This window comes from Perissodus microlepis, chromosome 19, assembly GCF_051167445.1.
Source record: "Perissodus microlepis isolate ML-2025 ecotype Zambia chromosome 19, ASM5116744v1, whole genome shotgun sequence".
NCBI classification, from domain to species: domain Eukaryota; kingdom Metazoa; phylum Chordata; class Actinopteri; order Cichliformes; family Cichlidae; genus Perissodus; species Perissodus microlepis.
In genome coordinates, this window is record NC_140479.1 from 22,741,493 (window position 1) to 22,766,198 (window position 24,706).

Here is a 24,706-nt window from a genome sequence, read left to right on the forward strand (position 1 = left end):
ATTGTGATTACTGGATATTTCTATCTCCTCATCCTCCTCATCCTGAGTTGACATCCGTGTTTTTATTCTTTTTAAAACCCGCTTCTGAGAATATCTTTTGTCACGCAGCTTACTTGATCCGGTTTAGACGATGGCTCAAGATGCGCACAATGTTATCGAAACCAGAGTCTTGGATGGATGCCCAAAAAACTTTACTTGTTAACGCAACCAGCATTACACCCGCGGTCACAAGTTGTACTTGATTACACTCAAATATTAAATGCAGCATTCTTTGTAAAGTTGTCACTGTCACTTTGGGTTCATTGCTACAGGTGTTCTCCACAAGCCCAGACTTGCAGAGGATTTAGGAAAAGCCTGCTCTTCTACCACCACTTCATAACGTGTTAACATTCCTTAACAACTTGGAGTATCACCTTATGGAGAAGTGATTCCGGTAACTAGGGTGCCATACAACAATGAATGCATCCCGTTCATTCCCTTTTCCTATCTAACGTACGCGCATTCTTCACCCATTACACAAGGATGCTTGTCTGGTTGGTTTAAAACAGGCCCAGCAGTTATTAAATGCACTCTGCCACACTAACGTTCACGCATTCCTTCAGAGATGGTGGACAGCACCCACGCATCACATGGAGCCGGCAGAATAGAAAGAAATTTATGAGACTGTTTGGAAAAGTAAACACATGGACATAATAAGATATGTTTTAGGGTATTGAGAATAATACTAAAGTATTTTGGAAAGTTTGAAATGTTAGTTATAGGATGCATTACCAGGAAAAGCTCCACAGCCCTTGTATGCTAGAATATGCTAAAGGTTGTTTTTGTTGTTTTAAAAAACATGCAGGAACTGTAACTTGGCAGTAAAGGTGTAACAACGTCTAAAAATATCACAGAAACTTCTCTGGAACACAAATCGAAAAAAAAAATAAGTAATGATAAATCCCGTTGTCTAGTTTCAACACCAAAACAAGCAAATGTAAAAAGTAGTTATGCCTAATAACTCCTGATAGAGAAATTAAACAATGTGTCCAAGAACAGAACATTCTGAGAATTAATTTTTTATATTTTTAAAACCACAGAAGGAAAATAATAGGAATAAAGTGCCTATTTTTTGGTTTTCTTACTTATCTTTACCAGTTACGCTGGGATTAAATGAACGTAGGTAGAACAGTTATTGAAGGACTTTATTTTTAAAAAAGAGAGAAAATGAATATTTTCTTCATTTTTTTTACGGAAAAAAACAACCCACAAACATTTTCTGCTGCTAAAACATAAAGATCTGCTGCCTTTCTTTAACACATATATTTTCAAATAAATAAATAGCAAAATACGTTTGGATTGATGGTCACAAATTTTTAATGTTTTGATTCTTTGCTTTTTACTTTCTCCCTTTTCATTAAAAATGAGCAAATTAATTAAATAATCAAGAGCAAATGAAATCAGTATAATTCAGTATAATTAAAAGAAGAGTTTTCTCCAGCTGTGGATGCTTTAAAAATGCCCCATTTGCTGATTCAGTGATTTATCCACAACAGCCTGTTAATCCGTTTATTTGCCTACCTTCAAAGCTATCAGAGGTGTCATTGAACAGGTCTGCCCACTAAACACGCATGACCTCTAGTCTTAGGAGAGGTACACACCTTAGGCTACAAAGACTCTGACCGAGCTGGGTCTCAAGATGGAAAAAACAGATTATAAGTCATTTTAATTTTTTGTTTGAAGAGCATTAACATTTTTTTCATTAAAACACATAAGTAACTAATGGAAACTAGTAAGTTTAATTATCTGATATATTTATGGTGATGTTTGTATTCTATTTATTTAAAAAAAAACATAAAATAATCATTTAGATGGCTGTTTTCATGTTTTTAAGTGTGTTCAAATGCAATAAGGCACTGCACTGAATTACATTAAATGCAACACAAAACAATCTTTACTTTTCCTGACAATACGCAAAAAACATTACAATGCAATGATTTAAAAATGACAAGGGATCAGTGAATCTTTATGTGTCACATGTGCACATTTACTCAGTTTCTGACTTTTAATCAAAGTTACTTTTTCTACTGTTTTTTTACACTCTTTACAACTGTATCGTTTATTGTTAATTTCCAACTTTTTTGCATATCTATTTTATTCATTAAAAATTCAGATTGCAGTTAAATCACATGAGCTTTTCAATTAACTTAACTGTGAAGTACACTAAGCTGAAATAAACCTAAACAAGCAAGATGCTAAGCAGCACGGTGGTTAGCACTGTTGCTACACAGCAAGAAGGTTGAGTTCAATTCCACTATCAGGCCGGGGTCTTTCTGTGTAGAGTTTGCATGTTCTCCCCAGATACTCCGGCTTCCTCCCACCGTCCAAAGACATGCAATCAGTGGGGATAGGTTAATTGATTAATCTAAATCGCCCATAAATGTGAATGTGAGTGCCAATGGTTGTCTGTGTCTCTTTGTGTTGGCCCTGCAACAGACTGGCGACCTGTCCAGGGTGTACTCTGCCTCTTTCCCTATGACAGCTGGGATAGGCTCCAGCACCCCCCACAACCCTGAAAAGGATAAGTGGAAGCGAATGGATGGATAAACTAATCTTTTTTTAAAAAAAACAAAAACATCCAAATTCCCCACAAAATTTAGTCTCTCAGTGCTCCTATTAGTAAACATGATTATGCTAATTAATAATGCTTAGTTTGCTTTAATGCCTTCCTTTGCTTTTTTATATATATAAATATTTGCTTTACATTTTGAAGCAGCCTCATAATTCATTCTTTTCATGAGGCAATACTGTGGAAAATTTCACCTGCATACCTGAGTGCACCTGTTTACAGCCTAAGGATGAAGCACCTGTTGACAGCGACTGAGCTGTAATCACTGTTGGAGTAATAAATAGCTGCAGTCCATAACGCCACGTCTCTTTCCCGTAAGTCAGTCTTTAATGAGCTGTTGTCATTAATCTGTGGCACGCACTAAAAGCAAAGAAAACCCTCTTGTGTGTGTGTGTGTGTGTGTGTGTGTGTGTGTGTGTGTTTGTCTGTGGTTTAAAGAAAAAAAATATTTGTATTAATATTTGCATTAACAATCCACTACAAGTATATGCACAAAAAGCCCTGCAATTGTGCAACTGTTGTCCGTAGACGTCATCATAAGGTTTTGGACGTTCTTGGCAATTGAAAGTGGAAAATATCAGCAAATAGGTATGGAAGAAAAATGATTATGACATGTTCACGCAGTACACCTGTCAGTGACTGTCAGAAACTCATGTTTATGCTCTCTTTCATGCATTCTAGTATTTACACTGTGAGGTTGGTGTAAGCGAACCGTGACATAAAATGCCAAGCAAACCTCAGAGAACTGTAAAGCTCCCATAGATGTGGCGTTTCTCTCCCTCTACTGGTTAGCAAATAAAATGAAAAGAGTGTTACTAACAAATTTAAACGTTATTAATTAATTTGGAGCGTAAGGCAAGATTCTGAAATTATCATTTGAAGATTAATGAAGGTATAAATATAAAATTATATCTTTTTTGTGTTGAGTTTGTAATTTTGGCAGGCTGCTTTAGTTTAGGATAGTTCTTACTTATTAAAAAGCTAACTCATGGGAAAAGATGCATAGAAAACATTCACAAAATGTCTGGAGTTACCACAGTTGGGTTTTTTTTTTTCTTTTTGGGCAATGTTGCATGGAATGGAAATAATGATTCACTGGTTTCTTAATTCAATTCAATTCAATTCAATTTTATTTATATAGCGCCAAATCACAACAAAAGTCGCCTCAAAGCGCTTCATAGATACAGAGAAAAACCCAACAATCATATGACCCCCTATGAGCAAGCACTTTGGCGACAGTGGGAAGGAAAAACTCCCTTTTAACAGGAAGAAACCTCCGGCAGAACCAGGCTCAGGGAGGGGCGGCCATCTGCTGCGACCGGTTGGGGTGAGAGAAGGAAGACAGGATAAAAGACATGCTGTGGAAGAGAGACAGAGGTTAATAACAGATATGATTCGATGCAGAGAGGTCTATTAATACATAGTGAGTGAGAAAGGTGACTGGAAAGGAAAAACTCAATGCATCATGGGAATCCCCCGGCAGCCTACGTCTATTGCAGCATAACTAAGGGAGGATTCAGGGTCACCTGGTCCAGCCCTAACTATATGCTTTAGCAAAAAGGAAAGTTTTAAGCCTAATCTTAAAAGTAGAGATAGTGTCTGTCTCCCGAATCCAAACTGGAAGCTGGTTCCACAGAAGAGGGGCCTGAAAACTGAAGGCTCTGCCTCCCATTCTACTTTTAAATACTCTAGGAACAACAAGTAGGCCTGCAGAGCGAGAGCGAAGTGCTCTAATAGGGTGATATGGTACTACAAGGTCATTAAGATAAGATGGGGCCTGATTATTTAAGACCTTGTATGTGAGGAGCAGGATTTTGAATTCAATTCTGGACTTAACAGGAAGCCAGTGAAGTTAAATGATACGTATCTCATTTTGAAATATATATATATAAATATATAAGAAAACTCTCCTGATTGTTGAAACAGTATCTCACACCCTTGACCTACCTTTGTTTTTTTTGTTTTTACAACACTACTTTTATAGAAAGTACAAAAGTAATTGACGTACTGTACTGTCACTCCCTCTCTGTTGCAATGACAAAGAGAAAACAGAAAACATGCCACTGACGTTAGTCATGATTGTAATAATGATGGCTTTTTTGGCAGGTTGTTTTTCATTAAAAAATTATTGCAAAGATGAAAGTGTTCGTGGTCTCACTGTAATTAATATATACAATTGATAATAGATGTGTGACATTGCTCTAAGTAAAACAATTTAAGAATTTAATGGTATTTGAGCCTCGTTTCTCTGCTATAAAAGTTGTTGGCTAAATCTCAAGTCAATAGCACACCCTAGTGTTCGCATTCGGTACTGCTAACTAAGTGCTGAACTACAGTAAATAATAAGAGAAGCCAAAAAAAGGCAGTAAGAATAACAAAAAAAAGTTAAAAGTCACTGCGTACAATAAGAATCAGACACGCCTTAAACCGGCTACACCATTCTCTAGTTTGTTAATAAAAGCTGCGAGCGTGCGCGGTCACGTGGTTTAAACCGACTGGCTTCCGTCACTAAACAGGTGAATTCAATCCGGAAGTGAGATGCTCCTCGTCTCAAAGATGGTGTCTTTCCGAGTGTAGAGCTAAAAAAGAAAAATGGACACGCACAAAAATGAGCGATAGATACTTTACATTAAATCAGAAGCAACCGGACAAGGTGAAATATCCGGTACTTTTCCGAGGACGCGTGTGTATGTAACAGAAATGGACTACAACGGAGCCGAAATAGGGTCCTACACGGTGAGACGCTTAGTTTAAAAACAGTACTTTAATGTATAATCGACTATTAATACTGTATGTTTACCTCTTTGCTCTAGTAGCGGGTGTCTAAACCCATACAAAAGCGCTGTTTTCAAGGTTTTAAAAATTACGGTTGTAACAAAAGTTGAGCTACAAAGTCTGTTTCCTGTTATTGTTTTGTGACAGTGGCGGCAGGGCGTAATCGGCATCCCCCTTATGGCCATCCCTGTTCGTCTTATTTCTTTGTTGTAGTGTTACGAGTGGCTTTTAGCACGAGTATTGTTCATCTGGTCTAGGTTAAAGTCCAACTTCTACGTCTTGGCCTTCTGCTTTGTATTTTTTATCTAGATTCATTCAAAGTCTCGTTTTATCTGATTAGACGGACACGTTGTGCATTTGTTGCAGACAAAACTGCCAACGCATCCGCTTTAATCACTCTGCGTTATATATTTGAATGTTCACAAAGAGTTATGCCTTTTTGCCTTTAAACTGTGTTTATTTAACTTTGATCGAATATGTGAATTTTAATAAATGTTTTCCTCTTTCTTTTTAGGACAACCTCATCGGGACTTTACTTGCAATTTTTGGAAATGTGCTTGTCAGCATTTCTTTAACCATTCAGGTACACGGCTCCTTGAAAAAAGTTTCACGTCTTTAAATTGATACACAGACACAATGTTGTCGTTCGTCTTGTAATCGGAAGGTTGCTGGTTCGAGCCCTGGCTCCGACAGTCTCGGTCGTTGTGTCCTTGGGCAAGACACTTCACCCGTTGCCTACTGCCTGCTGGTCAGAGGGCCCGGTGGCGCCAGTGTCCGGCAGCCTCGCCTCTGTCAGTGCGCCCCAGGGCAGCTGTGGCTACAATGTAGCTTGCCATCACCAGTGTGTGAATGTGTGTGTGAATGGGTGGATGATTGTGTGTAGTGTAAAGCGCTTTGGGGGCCTTAGGACCAAGTAAAGCGCTATACTAATACAGACCATTTACCATTCTAGGTAAGGCTAGGTCATTACAGGATTTAAAGATTATGTGGAATAAATGATATATGCTGTCATGACATCTCTTATTTAAATGTTCCCTTTTATAGTTTGATTTAGGCCTTGTTTATGTTTGCTTTGCACCGTGTACTGCTGTGTAAATTTTCTGCTTACGCTCTGTCACAGCTGTGTTTTACCTGCATGTTGTTGTTTTTTTTTGTTTGCAGAAATACAGCCATGTGAAGTTAGCAGGAACAAAGGAGCATCGTGCCTTCTATCGCACTAAAACCTGGTGGTCGGGTTTTGTATTCACCTGTCTCGGGGAGCTAGCAAACTTTGTCTCTTATGCGTTTGCCCCTCTTGCTATTGTAGCCCCTCTCAATGCCGTGTCAGTCCTGAGTAAGTATTTACTCCACTTTCAGATATATGTATTGTATTTTACAGATACATATTCCAACCTTAATATGTTATTTATAAAAATACAACAAATTAAAAGGAGAGCTTGAATTAAAAGTTCAGATTGTTCCCTTTGAAATTGCTTTCCAGCTAGCTCAATTTTGGGCTTCATTTTCCTGCGTGAGAGACTGAAACCAAAGGACTTTGCAAGTAAGTTCAGAATATCCATGTGAACTGAAATTCTGACATTGTATGCTAATTTCTTGCTGCTCTACTGACTGAAATTATACAGCCAAAGAGTTTGTCCTGTACAGAGTAAATAAGATCTTTAATTCTGAGTTTGCCGGTTTTCACTTGGTGATATTTCAGAGCAGTACGGCCTCGTCTTCCTGGGCTACATCCTTGTTATTGGAGGGGCATACCTCCTTGTATCATTTGGACCGAACTCTCATGAAAAACTTATAGCAGCTAACATTGTGAAGCACCTTGTTGGATGGCCTGTTCTCCTGTATCTGGTAAGATATCTCTCATAGATAGACAGTTCTCAAATGGTTCCTGTCTGTAGATGTGGTGTTCTTAGTTTATCACTGAGTGAATAGATAAAAACTAATATAGAGCGTGACATATGAAGCAGTGACACTTTTAAATAGCCTAGTTAGTATATGTCATGTCTGTATGTTGTGCTAAAGCAAATCTCTTAAAGGTAGCTCAACCATACAGATGACCACAGTGTTGTGATTAATGTTGAGGCTGTAGTTTGGAAAACTGGTAAGAATAAATGAGCCAACAAGCTCCATCAAATTGGCACCTAATGCAAGGCTGTTTTACCTTCTGTTCCTTTTTAATTCGGTCTTCCCTTTACACAATCATTATAATCCACAGCCTTGCACTAAATGCAGAAAAATGACCAGCTCTTTTTATCCTTGTTGGTATTCTGCATACACATTTGTCTGTCTGTAAGATTAATTGTCCTATTATTGGACCTTCCTGTGTTTCATATATTGTTTTTTTTTTCTTTATATGGCATTAATTTGGTGTTTATTCTTGTTTGTATCCTAACTGACAGCTCCTGGAGATTATCACATTCTGCCTGCTTTTATACTTCTACAAACGGCGCAAAGCTAACTACCTCGTTATTATTCTGCTACTGGTGGCACTGCTGGGTGAGTGTCCTGCATTGAAGCAATCAATTTCCGACCAAGCTGCTATCATGTTTGTTAGGATACATTGTCACATTTCAGATTTTTAAATGGAACCAAAGCTGTCGCTCCTTGTCGCCTTTATTTGCTTACTTACTTTGTGTACTTTTGGCACACAGGCTCAGTTACGGTCTTGACAGTGAAGGCTGTGTCAGGCATGTTGGTTCTCACCATCGAAGGCACCATGCAGCTTAACTACCCGATCTTCAGCGTCATGTTTGTGTGCATGGTGGCGTCAGCGATCTTCCAAGCAGGGTGAACTTGCATCACTTGATTTTTTTGTTTGTTTGTTTGTTTGTTTTAAATTGGTTTTAATTGGACCCAGTAGATAAGCATAATTAATACACCACTGTTTTTGTTTGTTACTGTCGTCCTAGATTTCTCTCCCAAGCTTGTAAGCTGCACGACTCCTCTCTCGTTGCGAGTGTCAACTACATCCTCTCCACCTTCTTTGCCGTGTTGGCTGGTGAGTCATGTCCTTCTTTGTTGCTGGTTTCTCCATTGTTTTCAATCGGATTAACTTGTGTGCGCAACTCTTTGCTTGTCTAATAGATCATCTGCAGCCCATACCTGCTTTATTTCTGCTACACGCCTTTTAGAGTAACAATGCCAAAGTCATTAAAGATTTGCTGTTTTCTGGTTTTCAGGAGCTGTGTTTTACTTGGAGTTTATCAACGAAGACATTCTTCACATCTGCATGTTTTTGTTGGGGTGAGTAATCATTCATCATAAGCAGAATTTATTTATTTATTTTTTTAAATTAGACTTCTGACTGCTTTGGTTTCAGGCACTCGCTGTTGTGCATGCTGTTAGGCTTATTAGGACACTTGATTAGGACAGGGCCACCTGTCCTAATATCGCCAGTTTGTGTTTTTTTTGTGTTTGTTTGTTTGTTTTTATACTAATAAACACAATAAAAACGTGCTTGGCAGAAATGTGTTATACGGTATCTCTTTGAAATACCATTAAAAGCAGTAAAACTTTGTATTTTAAAAAATTAATAAATGTAAATGCTTGTTTTGTGCTTTGTACAGATCTGCAGTTTGTTTCCTTGGAGTGTTCCTTATAACCAAAACCAAGAAAAAGGCAAGGATATTTGAGCCGTGCGTCACCTTGAATATGAGCAATGGTTTGTATAAATTTTAACATAAACATCATAAACTGTGTCTTTTGAGATTTCAAGCTACACAGGCTTGTATTGGCATTTTAGCTCTGCTGAAGTTGTGTTAAGAACCTTTGCCTGTTCGTTCCATTATCAGGTGTCCCGACGATCCACGACAAAGGCCCAGTCATTCAGCCAGACTACAGTGGTTCCTTCTCCTATGGGACTCTTGTCAACAACAATGGAGTGGCTCCTGCTCCTCTCCCAGTCCACGTGGAAACGCCACCGCTCGGACCTAGAACCAGTGATGCATCACAAGGCCATCCTGGCATAAAGAGAGATTAAACATGAGTGCATCTCCTGATTCCCAAGTCCTCCATTCAACAATTAATAACATTCAAGTAGCTACAAAAGGCCACCTCTGGCCTGACACTCCTGTGCACATCCTTGGAAAGCTTTCATTTTTGAAAAGATGTCCGCTGTATTCATTACAGGAATGAACAGAAGAAACCCAAAGACTGTTTGATGGGTTTGCAAACTTCACTTGAGAAACAGAGACAGTGTTGCGCCTTGAAGCTGCCTACCTTATACTTGATGTCATCCCGGATACCTCCAGTGAGCACTCCACAAATAGTTAGCAATTTTGTTCCCATTCACTTATCAATGGGGCCATACAATGATCTGTTCTTCCATGGAGGACTCAAACCATGGCTGTTTATAATATAGCTTCTCAGACTTGTCAAATTATATTTTGGCTTTAAATGTTTCCCTCCAACTGTCTTCCATGCACAGTTTTCTGCCTTCTCTTAATCCTGGGAGTGCAGTGCACTGTTTCATTTCTTAATGTGACCAAACACTGGGTTGCAGTTGTCTTAATTTATTATGATGTATTTATTAATCTTATCTTAAAAGTTTTGAACGTGCCTTGAAATCTGGTTCTGAACTGGATCATTTATTGTATAGATAGTAGCTACAAATTCTGTTGATAAAAGGTGAGGGGAGGCTGTCAGGGACTGTCTTAATCAGAAGTACAGTTGCAGTAATTTCATATTGGGGGATCTGAAAAATTCACATCTTAAGATTAATAAGTAAAATGGGTAACAGAGTATATAAAAAATGAAGCTGTCCAGCTAAAACAGTGCACATTGTAAATTGAACTTGTAACTTTTGGTTGTCCCTTTTCAACACATAGGAGTTTTTGAGAACACCCAAATCTAGAAATAAAAAATGTAGTTAGTGTTACTCAAACCAAATTTTCTTTTCTGCAGTGTCTTTCAAATGCAATTTTATCATTAGATGAAGTGATTGTTGCTCAAGTGGCACTTTAAGACACTTGCCATCTGCACATGGGTCACTGCATCTCATCAGTGTTATTAGAACAGCTACCCGAGGGCTTGTTGCTTTAACACTGTTCAGTATGTGGTTATTGTGGTGATAATTAATGCTATCTTCTAATGAAACTGGGATACTGTTGCAAAACAGCACTGGTAATGTAAATGTCAGATTTTTGTCATTGTAAAATATACAGTGGTGTGTAATCTTGTCTCATAAAGTTGACGTAATGCAGCTTTTGTTTGGTCAGAGTTGTGCTTTATGGGATTTCTGATACATTTTTAGCTCTTTGTTGGCTAAATTGCAACTCTTCACATTAGTGGTTTTAAAATGACATTGATGTAACTCTTCAACATTAGCACCCTACCGTAATAGCAGGTCCCTATTGCAAAAAGTCAGATTGTGAAATTTCTTCCTTCCTAGATATTCAACAATCAACTCTAAGTGGTATTAACACACTATGGAAGTGTTTAGGAATGACAGCACATAGTCACAGTGTCTAGAAGTTGCCAGCATTCAGTTGACTCATTAATGGAAGAGTTCCAAACGTCTTTTGGCATTAACATCAACACAAAAACCGTGCCAGGAGTTTCAGAGCATGGGTTTCCATAGAAGAGCAGTTGCAGGCAAACCTTACATCATCAAGTGTCATATTGAGTTGTGCGAAACATGCCACTACTGGACTCTGGAGCAGTAGAAACAAGGTCTATTGTTCTGTAGAGTCACAAATCATGCTTCTCCGTCTGGCAGTGTGATGGATGAGTTTGGGTTTGGAATGAGGATCTTACCTAGCTGCCAGATGTAAAGTTTGGTGGAGGATCAATTGTACTACAGGGTTGTTTTTGTGGGGTTGGCTTGGTTCCAATATTTCAGCCTACCAAAACATTTTGGACAGTTATATTGTCCCAGCTTTGTCAGAAAAGTTTGGAGGAGGCCGATTTCTGTTCCAGCATTTAAGTTTGGTGCAGAAGAACTTAAGTGATTCACATAAAGCCCTGGTCTAAACCCGATAAAAAATCTTAAACTAAAACAAAGATTATGAGCAAGGAACCCACATCCAACATCAGTTATTGACTTCACAAATGCTCTTCTGAGTAAATGGGCAAAAAATCACACAGTCACCGATGCAGAACCTTCTGTAGCTGCAAGGGGGGGGACCAACTCCATTTTAAAGCCGGTTTATATATAATGGGATGACTTTGTACATATAATGCAGAGGTGCCAGAATCAGCCCACCAAAGACTTTGGAAAATGTGAAGGAAGGGATACATTTTTGTTTTTTAACTGCATTTTCATGAGTTTCATGGCTTTTCTAGCTGCCCATCGCCACTCATACTACATCAAAGTAAATGTAAAAGATAAACAATTACATTACAGAAAGAAATTTAAGATTTTTGCTGTGGGTTAACCATGAAAATAACCATAAAAAATAGGACAAGCAAGCATTTTCCGTTTTATAATTGCAGGGCAGTTTAACAGAACCTTTATTTATTTATTGCAATTTAAAGTCAAAGCATCATTTCTACATCATGAAGAAAACCTGAGATGTATTGCAGAAAATTGCATTTCTTTTTCTTATAGTAAAATATTTCAGGGGGTTAAGCTCAAAATTGACTGCACATGTTCCACAATGTAAAATTATGTTAGACATCCCTGATATAATGTATATCAATGCCTCTATTTGACTTTGGCCTGGAGCCACAATAATACCAATATTATCGTATTATAGTATGCAATCTGCTTTTGAATTGATAACCGTTGTAAAATCTTCATTACTACATTTCACTAGTTAAAAGACACAAAGCTTAGCTACTTTATTTTGACTGAGCAACAGGTAGATAGAGGAAAAATAACTGCAATTGATTCTAGAAACATTGAAATGTGTACATATTCAGATAAATCATGCAGAAGATAGCAAAGCGATCCTTACTGACTGATATGACTCTAAGAAATCCTTCTGACCCCATACAGCAACGGATTTTGTGCATCTTTGCTGCTTGGCCGCCACCAATCATGAAGCTGCTGCAGCGTCCTCCCCTTTCAGCACGCTGATTGGTCGCTGCGAGCATACGCGCATATTTGATTGGCCCCACCTGCGGATCCAGACGGTGGAAGTAGGCTGCATCGGAGTGAAATAATCCAGTAATAACAAACACCCACGCTTCCGTCAACAGCCTCAAAATAAACACGAACAGCTTCTATTTGCTGCATTTAACAAAGTCACCGGAAAAATCCTGATGTAAGTGCGCTTGCAATGGGTTATTTCGGTCGCTTTCGCTGACAGTAGGGAGGTGAGTGGAAATATTTGCATGGGACGCGATTACAGAGGGAAAAAAAATAAAAGAGTAACTTCATCCTCCGCGCGCGTCTGTGTTTGTGTGCTAACTTTTGTATAAAAATTGAAATTTGTTGAGGCTTAAAAACAACATTTGGTATCGATAGCAACGTGCTTTAACGCCAGAATCGTATTATTTATTTATTTATTTATTGCACGAGCTTTACGTAATATCCAGGGGTTTCCTCTGCGTACACGCAACGCAAATTTTGATGTCACGATCCTCTTAAACAACAGGGAGGCGATGTTGCCGGTTCGCTGCCGTCGTTTTTACCACCCCTGTCTTGCTACAAGGAAGTTATATTGAAACAAACTTCCTCGTCGGTGTTATTTTAAATATCTGACAGTTGGCTCTTTTTTTCTTTTTTAGATGTTGGCGTTTTATTGTACTTAAAATATTCACAGGAAGTGTCATCTATTGGTGTATGTGTATATTTATACCACTAGATGGCACTCTTACCTCAGTGCAGCGTTGGCGGTGCTAACCATCCACCCTATCCATTTCTTTTCTTTAATATAATTATTTAATTTTTCATATAAAATAAGAGGAAAACTGTAAGTCAATCACAAGTAACTTATATGTACCTTTTTTGAAAATTAAACAATCATTTATAATTTTCTATTTTTTTGAGGGCTTCTTCACAGTTAGTGATGGTTAAATAAATATTTTATGCCTTATCTTTCTTTTTTTGTATGATTGAAGAGATTATTTTGTAACTGGGGTCAAATAAAGTCAGCATAATCTTTAAAATATTTGGTAATAAAATTTGACTCGAAGCCAGAGTTATCATAGTTTTGTGTTTCCTAATTAGTTTTTGTTTTTATTTCAATTTGTCTTCAGCTAGTTTCATGAGTGGGTTTTCTTATTTCAGTTTAGTTTTAGATTCATTTTTATTAGTTTCAGTGTTAGTTTGAGTCTTTTAATTTTTTAATTATTGCTGTCTAATTATTATATGAGGGAATATGTCTGATTCAAGATTTAGGGAAATCAGTACAAGCGTTAGAATAAAAACACACAACAATGAGCAATTCTGTAATAACATTGTATTAAACTAACAGATCCTAAAACTGAGGATATTTCCTCTCTATTTTTATTTTATTTAAGTTATTTTTTCCAAGTTTACAAATAGTTTCAGTAGTTTTAATTTTCTTCAAAAGTTTAGTTTTTAATTTTACCTCAATAATTAGTCAAGTAAAATGATTTTCACATCTTAGTTTTAAGTTTAGTCTTAGTTAGCTAATACCCTTGCTGGGAGGGAATGGTATAATTGAACTGGGAGAAAATATGACCTACAAATAGGATGCAAACCTTTTTCTTTAATTTATCCTGTTTTGCTTTTCTTAATCTTACTTTCCCTTTCCATCCTACCACTAAGATCTAGTTAAACACCCGCATCTCACTGTCACCTCACACTAAGCCAACTTTTACACGCATTCATCCAGCATCACCAACTTATCTTCCAAATTCCAACCCCCAAACCTACCCTGTTCCCAGTCCCCATCCTCTGTCATCTCCACCCCTCTGTCAGCAGCTGCCTAAAAGCCTTCAAAATGCTGCGAGAGAGCTCCAAGGCATGGAGTAACGGCTCAGAGGCCTACAGCAGTGATCCCGAGGAGGATGAGGAGGAGGAAGAGGACATGATATTTGGAGAGAGTGATCAAGACGGCATGGCGGATGAGATGATGGATCTGAGCGACCTTCCCACAGCGCTCTTTGCGTGCAGCGTCCACGAAGCTGTGTTCGAGCAGGACTTGCACAGGGTGAGCTGCTGCAAAACGCACTTTCTGGGCCGTGTCTTTGTTTTGCGTGACTGGGTGTTTATGCGTTTGAGTCATCTCGCTCAGTGTGTCAGCCCGTCCAAGACTTAAAGCCTGGCAACACGTGCGCAGTTGTCATCCTGTCTGTCGAAGTCCAGTCACGGTCTCAAGCTGTGCTGCTGATTGCTCAGCCGCAAAAGCACACGCACATATGCACACCTGATGTTGCTGTTTGTTTGCCAGGGAACACGAGTGCAGAGCAGCAGATTACAACATGACATGCACAGAATCATGAGCCACACTCAGACTTGGCCCATGTGGTTGTGCATAACATTCAGGCATCATCTCATGCATTGTATTATTTATATTACAGACCTCATGCATATATGATGCAGACACAATTATAAGGGATTGTGTCTATGCACATGCATACTGTATATATTCAGTTAAGGCCTCTTTTGAAAGTGTTGCCTTTCTCGTAGCTCAGCAGAATAGCAATACGTGCTATCAGTGGATACTATTTGCTGGAGGAGGATACAAAGTAAATACTTTTAATTTCCTGCCCTGTAATCCAATTATGCTGTGCTGTCATCCCTCCATCCGTCCAGCTGGCATCGTTACATTTCCCTGTCTTCAAGTCTCTTTTCTGTGAGGTCCATCCTCTTGGTCACCCAAAGCTATCAAGCTCATCATCCCCTGATGACAATCGACAAACTTTCCTGTTAACTTTCTTATCTGTCTTACTTTCTTTAAATACCTCCCTCCTCCCCCGTTCTGTGCTTCTTCGTAGCCTTCTTTTTTTATCCTCTCTATGTATATAAATGCAAAGCAGAGAGGCTAAATCTGGCGCATGTACCAAATCCCTTTAAATGAATCACTCCTGCTTTGTGAGTTTGCTGTTCGTACACCCATTGCTCCTAGCGCTCGAGTCCACCCCCTTCCCTTCCTTTTCATTTTGCCTCCTCACTTCATTACGATTCACACTCTGGCTTTTAAGTGGAAATACCACCCACACACCCTTCAGTGAGACCCTGTCAATAGAACGTTCTCCATATGTTTCAAATAAATGAGCTATGCTAAATATAGAACTTTTTGAGGTTTATTTAAGCCTTTAGAATGAGGGCACAAAGAGATATGAAATAAAAAACAGGTTGGGTGTGGTATTTTCAGAGCATGAACACGGATTTTTATGAGGTTGTTTTTAGCTTGTAGCTGTGCTTTTTCAATTTTACACACACAACCACACACAACCTGTAAATCGTGTTAAATTTGGAAGATTTCAGCATTTGCCTAACTGCTATAAACTTATCTAAATGTGTTGTCAACATTCAGCAGGAACATAGCAACCTACATTTTTGTGTCTTTGGGCTCTTGGCTTTCTCCCAGCTCCGACATTACCTTCTGTTTCTGTTCTCAAAGGCCTGCATGTAGAAGGGATGGGCTGTTGCTGTAATCACACTGTGCTCTTCTAGAGAGGAGAGATGGCTACTGAGACAGAGAAACATTTGCCTCCATGTTTATGAGAAGCTCTTAGCACACTGTAAAAGCCTTTTTCCTTTCTTCTGGAACGTAAGTAAAACCTAGTGGCACACTTCCTCTTTTATCTGCACTATTTTTTGCTCCTGACCAGCTTTCGGCTGAAATGGAGAGATGCCTTAAAAGTGTTTGGGTTTTTTTGTTTTTATAGGAAGATCAGCTAAGGTCTGACTGGCTCAGCTCATGTCTCCACTAATCCTTGGCTTTATTATTCATTTACTAATTTAAATGACGCATCATTATTAATACAGGACTGCACTACTACACTTAATGATTTAAATGATCGTGCATAGCACTCATATCATCATGTCAATTAAAATACCTAATGGGCCTTTCTTTATCATTCTGCATGTGTCATTTATAAAGTTAGATTCATCATTTACGCTATAGGCAAGTGACCTTTATTTGTTAAATGAATATGTTTTAAAAATGACTTTTTTGTCAGTTGTTCATACAGAGGATCCAGTTTGGTATTTCCTAGTTTTCAATGTCAGAGAGAACATCTTAGTGTTCACTCTGCAATGTGCTCTTAGAGCAGCTTCTAATTTTGAAATGATTCATTATCTGCTGTAGAGCACCCACAGAAAGCAAGTGTGTACAAGGAGTGAGGGAGTGTGTGGGCAAAGTAACAAGGCAAATGGGTTTCTGTGCTTATGAAGGCAAAGGTCAGGGGAGCCGTCATGAGCTGTCCCTCATAGTGCCTAGCGTATATCAGGCCTAATCAGCACCGAGCAAAGCTTTTATTGCTGCTTCTGCTGCTGTCAGCCTGAGCACTCCTCACTCCATAACCAGTGCAATCAAGCAAGTAGCAGCTGCAGTGCAACACCAAACAAAATGTTCTTATCTTGCAGGCAAACAAATTTTGTTATAAGATTAATGTAAATTATGCATGTTAGGTATCCAAATAATTATGTTAACAGCAGGTTAAATGTTACATGTTTTTTTGGCTACTGATAGTAACCTACCCACAGTGAATTATGAGATGCCTCTGAAGTTTGTCTCAGCTCTCCAGAGCTCTCTAATTATTCTCATCTCGAGCTGCAGTAAACACACGTCCTCAGCAACAAAGCCAGACAGATCCACACGGCACTGCAGTAGCAAACGGATGGACAGTAAACGTTAGCTTCTAGTGGCAGGCTGTGAACATGATAGCGGAGCATTTAGCAGCCCCAAAGATGTTAGTGTCAGACATCAATGGGGGCGGAGTCAAGCCGAAAAGTAACTGAGCATTAGACATCTAAACTTGAGGGACCATAAATGGAGCTCCAAGTGTTGCATTTGCAGTTTAATTCATCATTTAAGTATTTATTTAGCTGAGTAGTATTCATCTCTGAAAATAATCTCTCATTTTTACTCTCCTTTTTCTCCATGTCTTAGATGTCACCTTTAGCTAACGGACACATTGTGTTCCAATTTCCAAAAAACATCTCTGTGTTTGCTGATATTAAAAATCTGCACTTAAAAAAAGAAACGTTTATGCTTGCTCCTGTTCTGTAGCCTGGCTTTATTGAAACCTGCAGCATGAACGCAGGAAGGGAAGGAGAAGGAAAAGGGACGTGTATGAATGTGTAGGGAGACCCGTGGGGTGACATTACTTTCTAATTTGCTGAGTATCTCCCTGACATCAGCTGGAAGGAGCATCAGGCTGGAGCACATGAAAAATGAACTTGCTTTATATTCATTATGTATTAAAATACTTATCAGATTTAATTACTCATTAATTGAAGGTGCCAGAATGATGTTCCAGAGCTTTATGGCCCGCTTTAACCCTAACATGATGAGCATTGCTTCTAATTTGTTGAAACTTTGTTTTTGTTAATACAAAGGGGCCATCCAGTTGGCACAGCAAAACATGTTAACCACTATTAGTAACCACTTTATCTTTAGTGCAAAACTTTCCAGGCTGACCCTCTTAGCAATGCATTAGCAATATAGCATTGATGTAGTGCTCTAAGTATGTGAAAAGTAAAACTGCCTCTCATGGACACTTTCTGTCCCACTTGAGTGCAATGTGTTTGATAGTGTGACTCATGACTCATATATATATGTATGTATGTATGTATACATACACACACACACACACACACGCACACACAGATATATATATATGAGGATAATGAAAGACAACCCTTGTGCCCCTGAACCATCGGGACTAAAGATAGTAGGGTGCAGGACTCGAAAAGTGTGAAGTAAAGTGAGTGTGTGTGTTTATGTAATACACATACATACAGTGTGCATGCAAGTGTATAGTAGTGATATGTTTGCATGTATCAGACTGCAGTCTATTTTTGGCTGTCGGTCCCAAAGGGTGAACATGAGGGAGCGGGTACTTTGCAGGCTGAAGGTCAAACACGATGCAGTAAAGAGAGAGTGAGTGCCCCCGGCCCGCTACTCCTGCTGTGGCCTGGATATTATTCTGGTACCCTACTGGAGTGATTCTGCGGCCTGGTGTGCTTGTTTTGCTTTTGTGTGTAACAGGGAAGAAAGCGGAAAACAATTTAAGATGACAACAGAAAGCATAATTTGGCTAAACAGAGCTGGCGATGCATTCAAATGTTTGAAAAGATGACAGTGTTTTCTTTTGCAGTGACAGGTTTTAGTCACTTTTAGACATTTTTAGACTTTAGTATCTACAGAAAGCTGAACACACACACACACACACCTTTTCTTAAATGCTAGTTTATGGTTGCTGCATTGGCTGTTGTTTTTTTGTGGCAACTTTGATGACTCTGAACCATTTATACTGGCACTTGAGTTGCACTACACACTCTGCAGTCTTGTCATGAACAACAGGTGTCACCACTCAGTAAACTTCCAGAAATGAAGGAGTCCAACAAGGAAACAAAGTGATTAAGGAGGTTTTTTCAAAGAAAGTCTCATCTTTTCAAACTGTGTGTGTGTGTATACACTCACGCTTGCTTTCCTGTCTAATAGTAGACCATTTTATTGCATGTACAGCATTGTACATATAATACTGTCTTTTAATTTCTTTTTGTTTTAGGATGAGATATTTATTGAAACTAATGCAAACATAAATGGAAACACTGTATGTAAGGCAAAAACAGAGTTTTTACATTTTTATTAGAATCAGAGTCAGATATTTGATATGACCATCTTTATTCTACAGAACAGCCTGAACTCTCTTAGGCAAGCGCCTGTCATTTCTTTAATTAATTTCTTTAAGTATTCTTCAGGCTTCCTGAAGGACATTCAAGGCTCTTCTTTGAATGTTTGCTGAATTTTGTTGTTTTTGTCAAGATGATCCCACGCTGCTTCAATAATCAGGTCTAAATTTGGATTTATCACTCAATGGGACCTGTTGCCACTGATTTTCAGTCCAGTTCTTGTGTATTTTGGCATACCTCGTCCTTGTCTCCCTGTTTCTTTGCCATAAGAATGGCTTCTTCACACCCACCCTTCCACTGAGACCATTTCTCCATGAAGCTTCAGAGAACAACCAACACTAGCTGAATAAACTGAGGGAGCAGAGGGATCTATCAGGTTCTGTGTCAGGAAATGACTTTTAGATGCTGTTCATCTGCCGTAGATAGTTTTTATAGGGCTGTCATTAATTATTTTTTGCTCCACTTGTCCAATTTGCTCTGCTGAGATATGCCAAGTTTGGAGCTAAAAGCTGTTTGGGAATCAGCTTATTGGTGCAGAAATACAATTTTATGCTTATCAAACTTTGGCATTCTTTGTACATTTAAATAATTGAAACAAATTGTGTTTTTTTATCACAGGCTGCTGAATAATACAATTAAAAATCGGCTCTTTACCAAGTTGTCTGTTATGTTATGACATAGCACTGGTTTAGCCCTTGAGTTAGGGACTTGAAAATGGTCAGGGGCAAGGACTGGACTGAAAATGAATGAAAAAGTTTAAATTAATCAGTAATAAAACTTTTTAAACATTTAAAATTCAGGTGAGTATTTAGAAGAACGTGCCTACAAGTAGTTTGACACTTTGCTTATGTTTATGCATATGCACTGCCCTAATGTCCACAGTGTAATATGGGCATATAAGTACAAGAAAAAAGAAAACAACAAGCTTAAAATTAGGCCATATCTGTACTAAATCGTTGTGCAAACTTCTGGCAGATTTCAACACTGCTCTGATCCTTAAAACAAAGTCTGCTGACCCGGTTTTAGTTTGAAAGCTTTGAGGTGTTGTTTTAAATCTGGATGAAAACATATTTGTGTGCATGTAAGCCCAGGACAAAAAAAACTTCAATCATCTGCTTTGTGGAATGACAAGGGATCCCTGTTCGCTTGTGCATAATGTCAAATATGGAGCTAAATTAGAGCTTGAACACATGAATAGCATTAGGGGTCAAGAGGTTTGATTACAGTTGCATTAATTTGCCAGTAGATTTTCCCTTAGGCTCTTACATTGATGTGCTTGACTGATTAGAAGATATGAGCGAGAGAAAGTCATCTGTAAGCCATCCTGTCTTTGAAGGGTTTACTGTGTCATCAGGAGATGTTGCTTTTACAAAAATTAAACAGAAAAAGAAATCTTTGGCTGTAAACCCTTTGTAATCACCAGCTCTATTGGAGATGAGAAAAGATGATTAGTAATTATAATTTGATTACATATTTCCTAATCTAAGATTAGCAGATTATCATTGCTAGTTTAGTGCCATAGCCATCAAATTTTTAATTTTACTGCTTTTATTTTAATATTTCACCTTCATGAATTTACTAAGACAATCACTTAAGCCCAAAATGCAAATGAGAACAAATATATCCACTAATTAAATTGCATTGTTATGATCCACTGTCAGCTTGTTAAACTGTTTTATGGGCTAACCTGTAAAGGCTGCACCCAGAGATATTTTGTATTTTCTAATTAGTTAATTATTTTTTTTGACTTTTTGATTTTAATTCTGTTTAGTTTAATTAGTTTCCAGAGCAGTGTTTCTGGTCTCAGTTTAGTTTTTATTGTGTGGAAATGTTTCGTTAAATTTTTCTTACTTTCAGCGATAGTTTTTTTCTTTGTAATTATTATTTTATGGCAGGCTTGTGTCAGAGGCAAGATTTGTTTAAAAGCAGTACAGGTGTCACTTTAAAAACACAGAACATTTTAACTCACAGTCTTATAGATGACCAAAGTCTCAATAAACATGTTGATCAGTCTCTCATTAGGCAAATTTGAATAGAATTTTACCAGACTGACAAATATTAAAACTAAGATTATTACCTCTATATTTTTAGTTTTAGTTTGTTTTCCAAGTTCACAAAATTGCTTCAGTTAGTTACATTTTTTTGTCAAAAGTTAGGGTTTTTTTGTTGTTAATTACATTTTTTTACAGCTAGTTTTAGTTTTTTTGTCTCTAGTTAACTACAATGACCTCTGTAACACTGTAAAATGCACTGAAACCTCTATACAAAGAAACACAGTTCCCTAAGCCCTTCTCAGACGTGGTTTTATTAAGATCTGTTTGATATTTACATGGATCAGCTCCCTTTCTGAGTGAAATTAAATTTGCTGAACTGTTTTGTTAAACACTGGGGACTCATTTTCCCCTAATATCATTTAACAGGGTCAAATAGTTGTGAAATAATTTGAGTGTTGATTTGACAACAAAGGCGGTGACACCGTAATCAACTTTTTGATGAAGTCTTATGAAGGAGGCTTGAAAATGGTTGGTCTCAGTGGAGCCTTTATGATTAAGATGATACAGCTGTCTGCTGATGGTAATGGGTGTTTTAGCTCTACAAACCTAACTGCTTATTGATAGTTGAGACGCTCTTGGGTGTACATAACTATTGGGGAGAACTGGATGACCATTGGATGACCAAGCTATGGAAATAAATATTATTACTGAAGTTATTGCTGTTGAGATTTTGTCACAAGATATGATACCTACAGACAAATGCTTTGTTCTTCACCAAAGTGGTCAAAATGGTCATTGCTACAGACGGTTGCTTTGTAGTGCTAGTTTCTTTCACTGACTCCTTGTTAATTCTGAACACTTCTTCCTCTTTGCACTTTTCCTCCCTAAAGATATGAAAGTGTCATGTCTGAGGAGTATCTCCTGTTTTTATTCTTCTTTCTGTGGTCAAGAAAAAAACAGAGGTGAACTCTGGAGTGTTTTAACAGCACAGTATAAATGGAGGGATGAGAAACAGTGAAGAACAAAGGTGCAAAATGTTGTTGTTAGTATGATTATGAGTAACTTGGATATAACTGACAGCTCTCCTCATTCTCTTGCCTGTATGCTATCTATCTTCCTGTCATAATGGTCATGGATTCATCTAACCAGTTTAGCATTCCTCTCTTTGTTTTTCCCCAACTTCCTATTATACAACTTTGTTCTTCACAACTGCAGCGTCTTTGAAATCTTCCAGGCTTTTACAGAAGCTTGTTTTTGGACAGTCTTTGTGCCGATCCTTCGGTCCTTCCAGATGTCCTGTCTGTTTGGTTTCTTCTCTCTCTGTCAGGCTTGGCACGTGTCTTTGTTCGGATCTATTTCTGCCTTTAGGCCTTTCTTTCTCCTTCACTTCCACTACTCCAGGCTTTTCTCTCACAAGTTTGGGGAGGTGGATTGTTTTGCCTAAGGGATCTGTGGGGTTGCTTTTCCTCACAAGATGGGGGCCGCAGATATTTTATGACTTTCGCTCTGTGTTACCATATGTCTGCTCCACCGACAGCATGTACTGTTTGATAAGATGTGATCTTTCATTCTTTGAAGATTGGTGGACTTTGGAAGAACCTTCTCTTTATTTCCTTCCTGATGGCGAAGGTTTTGTTTTTCTACTAGATGAGACAAAACAAAAAGCAAGGTTTGCCATTTTTCAAAAATAAATAATACTTAGTACTAAATAATAATTATATCATAATTATAAATAATAATTATTTTCTCAGGACTATTCAGTGGCCTTGTAGATAAAAGAGACTGGTGTCAAAGTTTTAGTCAATTCATAATTAAACTGAAAATAAGCTTAAAAAAAAAAGGTTTAGTTTTTCTTTACTAAAGAAATCAGTGAGAGAAGTCAACTTGTCTGACTGAGCTAAAACGAGTTTATTTAAACAAAACGATATGGCACTGGTGGTTGTATTCTTACAATTATTCAATATTGAGATTTATTCATGAAAATGAAAAATGTGTTTGTACTTATGCAATATCTATTTTCTTACAGTAGTTACATCAGTTAATACAGTAAGAAATTTCTTTAAAAGCTGTTGCAAATGTGTTCAGTCTCAATCCTCACCATCCCGTGATAGTGGATATGGCAGTATGTATTGGGGGGGGGTAAGTGGTCCGATCTGTTCCAATGTTTAATTAAGCCACTAAACACCACTGCTTCAGAGGGAAAAGTACTATTAAATAAAAAATAAAAAATAAAGGAATCAGTTTCTGAGCATCAGGAGACCCTCAAAAAGATCCTTGAAATACTCGTTCTGTGTGCCAACCACATGCCTGATCGCATCATCAGAATTCCCTACACAGGTGAGTTGTTCAGCTCCTTCTTGTAGCTTCCTGGATGGCGGGTGTGCAGTAGAGCTGGTGTTTGCAACATCCTGCAATTATGAAGTGCATCTGTGAAAAAAAGTATGTTTGTTGGCTTTGCTGTGATGTTGCGCCTGCTGTAAAAGGGTCGATAGAGAGGAGCAGCAACACTCCTGAGTAAAAAGATTCAAACTGACCTGATCACTGCATTATTCACAAGTTAAAACTTGTGATCCAAGATGCTGTAGAACACATTACAAAGTCGTTTTCACATTTTTGCTAACTCTCAAAACTATAAAAGTTTCATGCTGGTCTTAGTAGGTCTTAGTAACTGTAACAGAGCCTCCTTATCTGTGTGGACACATTAACAGATGTGGTTAAGAGAGGGGATGCAGATGCAAAATAGTCCATCAAAGCAAACTGCAGCAGAATATTAACTTATTATTTTTTAAATCGACAGCATTTGATGTTTTTGAAATTTAACATTATTTCATGTTAGAAGTGAAGTAAATAGCAGCGCTGGGCATGTTGCACGAAGTAGAAGGGAGATTTAATGCTGACCTGTTTAAACATTTGTATCATTACGTTTGATTAGAGAACATGAGGCTGCAAACACATTTAATTCATTAAAAGTTTTTACAATATTGTGTAATGTTACAATATTCTTGTTAACACTGTGGTTGTATGTTTAAGTTCTAAATATGATTACTTGAAGCTTTTAATTGGACAAAATAAGTAACTTTTTGTGCTCATTACTTGTGGAAATTCTTTAGCACTATCGTTTTATTCTTTTTTTCATTTAATCTTACTTGTTAGGTTTATATTTGAATTTGAGAGACAAGTGGTAAAATATCGTAATATCTCAAATGCCACATTAAAAATATCTTAGCACATAAATGTCATTCAGTTACCCTGCGATTTAATAAATCTCACAGCTAATCAAAGCCACTTAGGCAAAGCAAGGCAAGGCAAGTTTATTTGTATAGCACAATTCAACAACAAGGTGATTCAAAGTGCTTTACAGAGACATTAGAAACAAAAACAAATAAAAAGCATGATTTAAAATTGATTAAAACAAGCAGACAAACAAGCTAACTAATTAACAAACAAACAAACAAAACAGTATATAAAATCAAAACAGATAAAATCAGAACAATAGATAAAATCAGTAGTTAAAATGTACATTTTGAAATTTAAGCTTAAAAGTGTGGATTTGGTGCTTTATTCAAATGCAGCTGAGAACAGGTGAGTCTTCAACCTGGATTTAAATAAACT

At 37.8% G+C, this 24,706-nt stretch overlaps 2 protein-coding genes and 1 long non-coding RNA gene across 8 annotated transcripts in view; 2 read left to right on the forward strand and 1 right to left on the reverse strand.

Annotated features, from left to right (window-relative positions):
• Positions 1-5,100: 5,100 nt before the first annotated feature.
• nipal3 (NIPA like domain containing 3) lies at positions 5,101-10,583 on the forward strand. The gene is made up of 11 exons (XM_084915700.1): positions 5,101-5,344; positions 5,898-5,966; positions 6,545-6,716; positions 6,864-6,923; positions 7,083-7,228; positions 7,780-7,876; positions 8,032-8,167; positions 8,290-8,378; positions 8,560-8,623; positions 8,947-9,041; positions 9,172-10,583. Exons 1-11 carry the CDS (start codon positions 5,309-5,311, stop codon positions 9,357-9,359), a joined length of 1,152 nt encoding a protein of 383 aa, XP_084771826.1. The 5' UTR covers positions 5,101-5,308; the 3' UTR covers positions 9,360-10,583.
• Positions 8,263-12,403, reverse strand: LOC146366009 (uncharacterized). Its single transcript, XR_014798712.1, has 2 exons — positions 12,277-12,403; positions 8,263-9,339 (listed from the first exon to the last, which is right to left on the reverse strand). It is a non-coding gene; the product is annotated as an uncharacterized LOC146366009 (long non-coding RNA).
• A 63-nt stretch (positions 12,404-12,466) lies between these two features.
• rcan3 (regulator of calcineurin 3) overlaps positions 12,467-24,706 on the forward strand; it is a 47,534-nt gene continuing 35,294 nt past the window's right edge. The window contains exons 1-2 of one of the 6 annotated variants that reach the window (XM_084915706.1): positions 12,467-12,585; positions 14,214-14,442. In XM_084915706.1, the coding sequence (XP_084771832.1) occupies positions 14,233-14,442 (210 nt within the window). In that variant the 5' untranslated portion in view covers positions 12,467-12,585; positions 14,214-14,232. Of the gene's footprint in view, positions 12,638-14,057; positions 14,443-24,706 lie in introns of all 6 variants that reach the window. The other 5 variants (XM_084915703.1, XM_084915704.1, XM_084915705.1 and 2 more) reach the window with 5 other exon arrangements.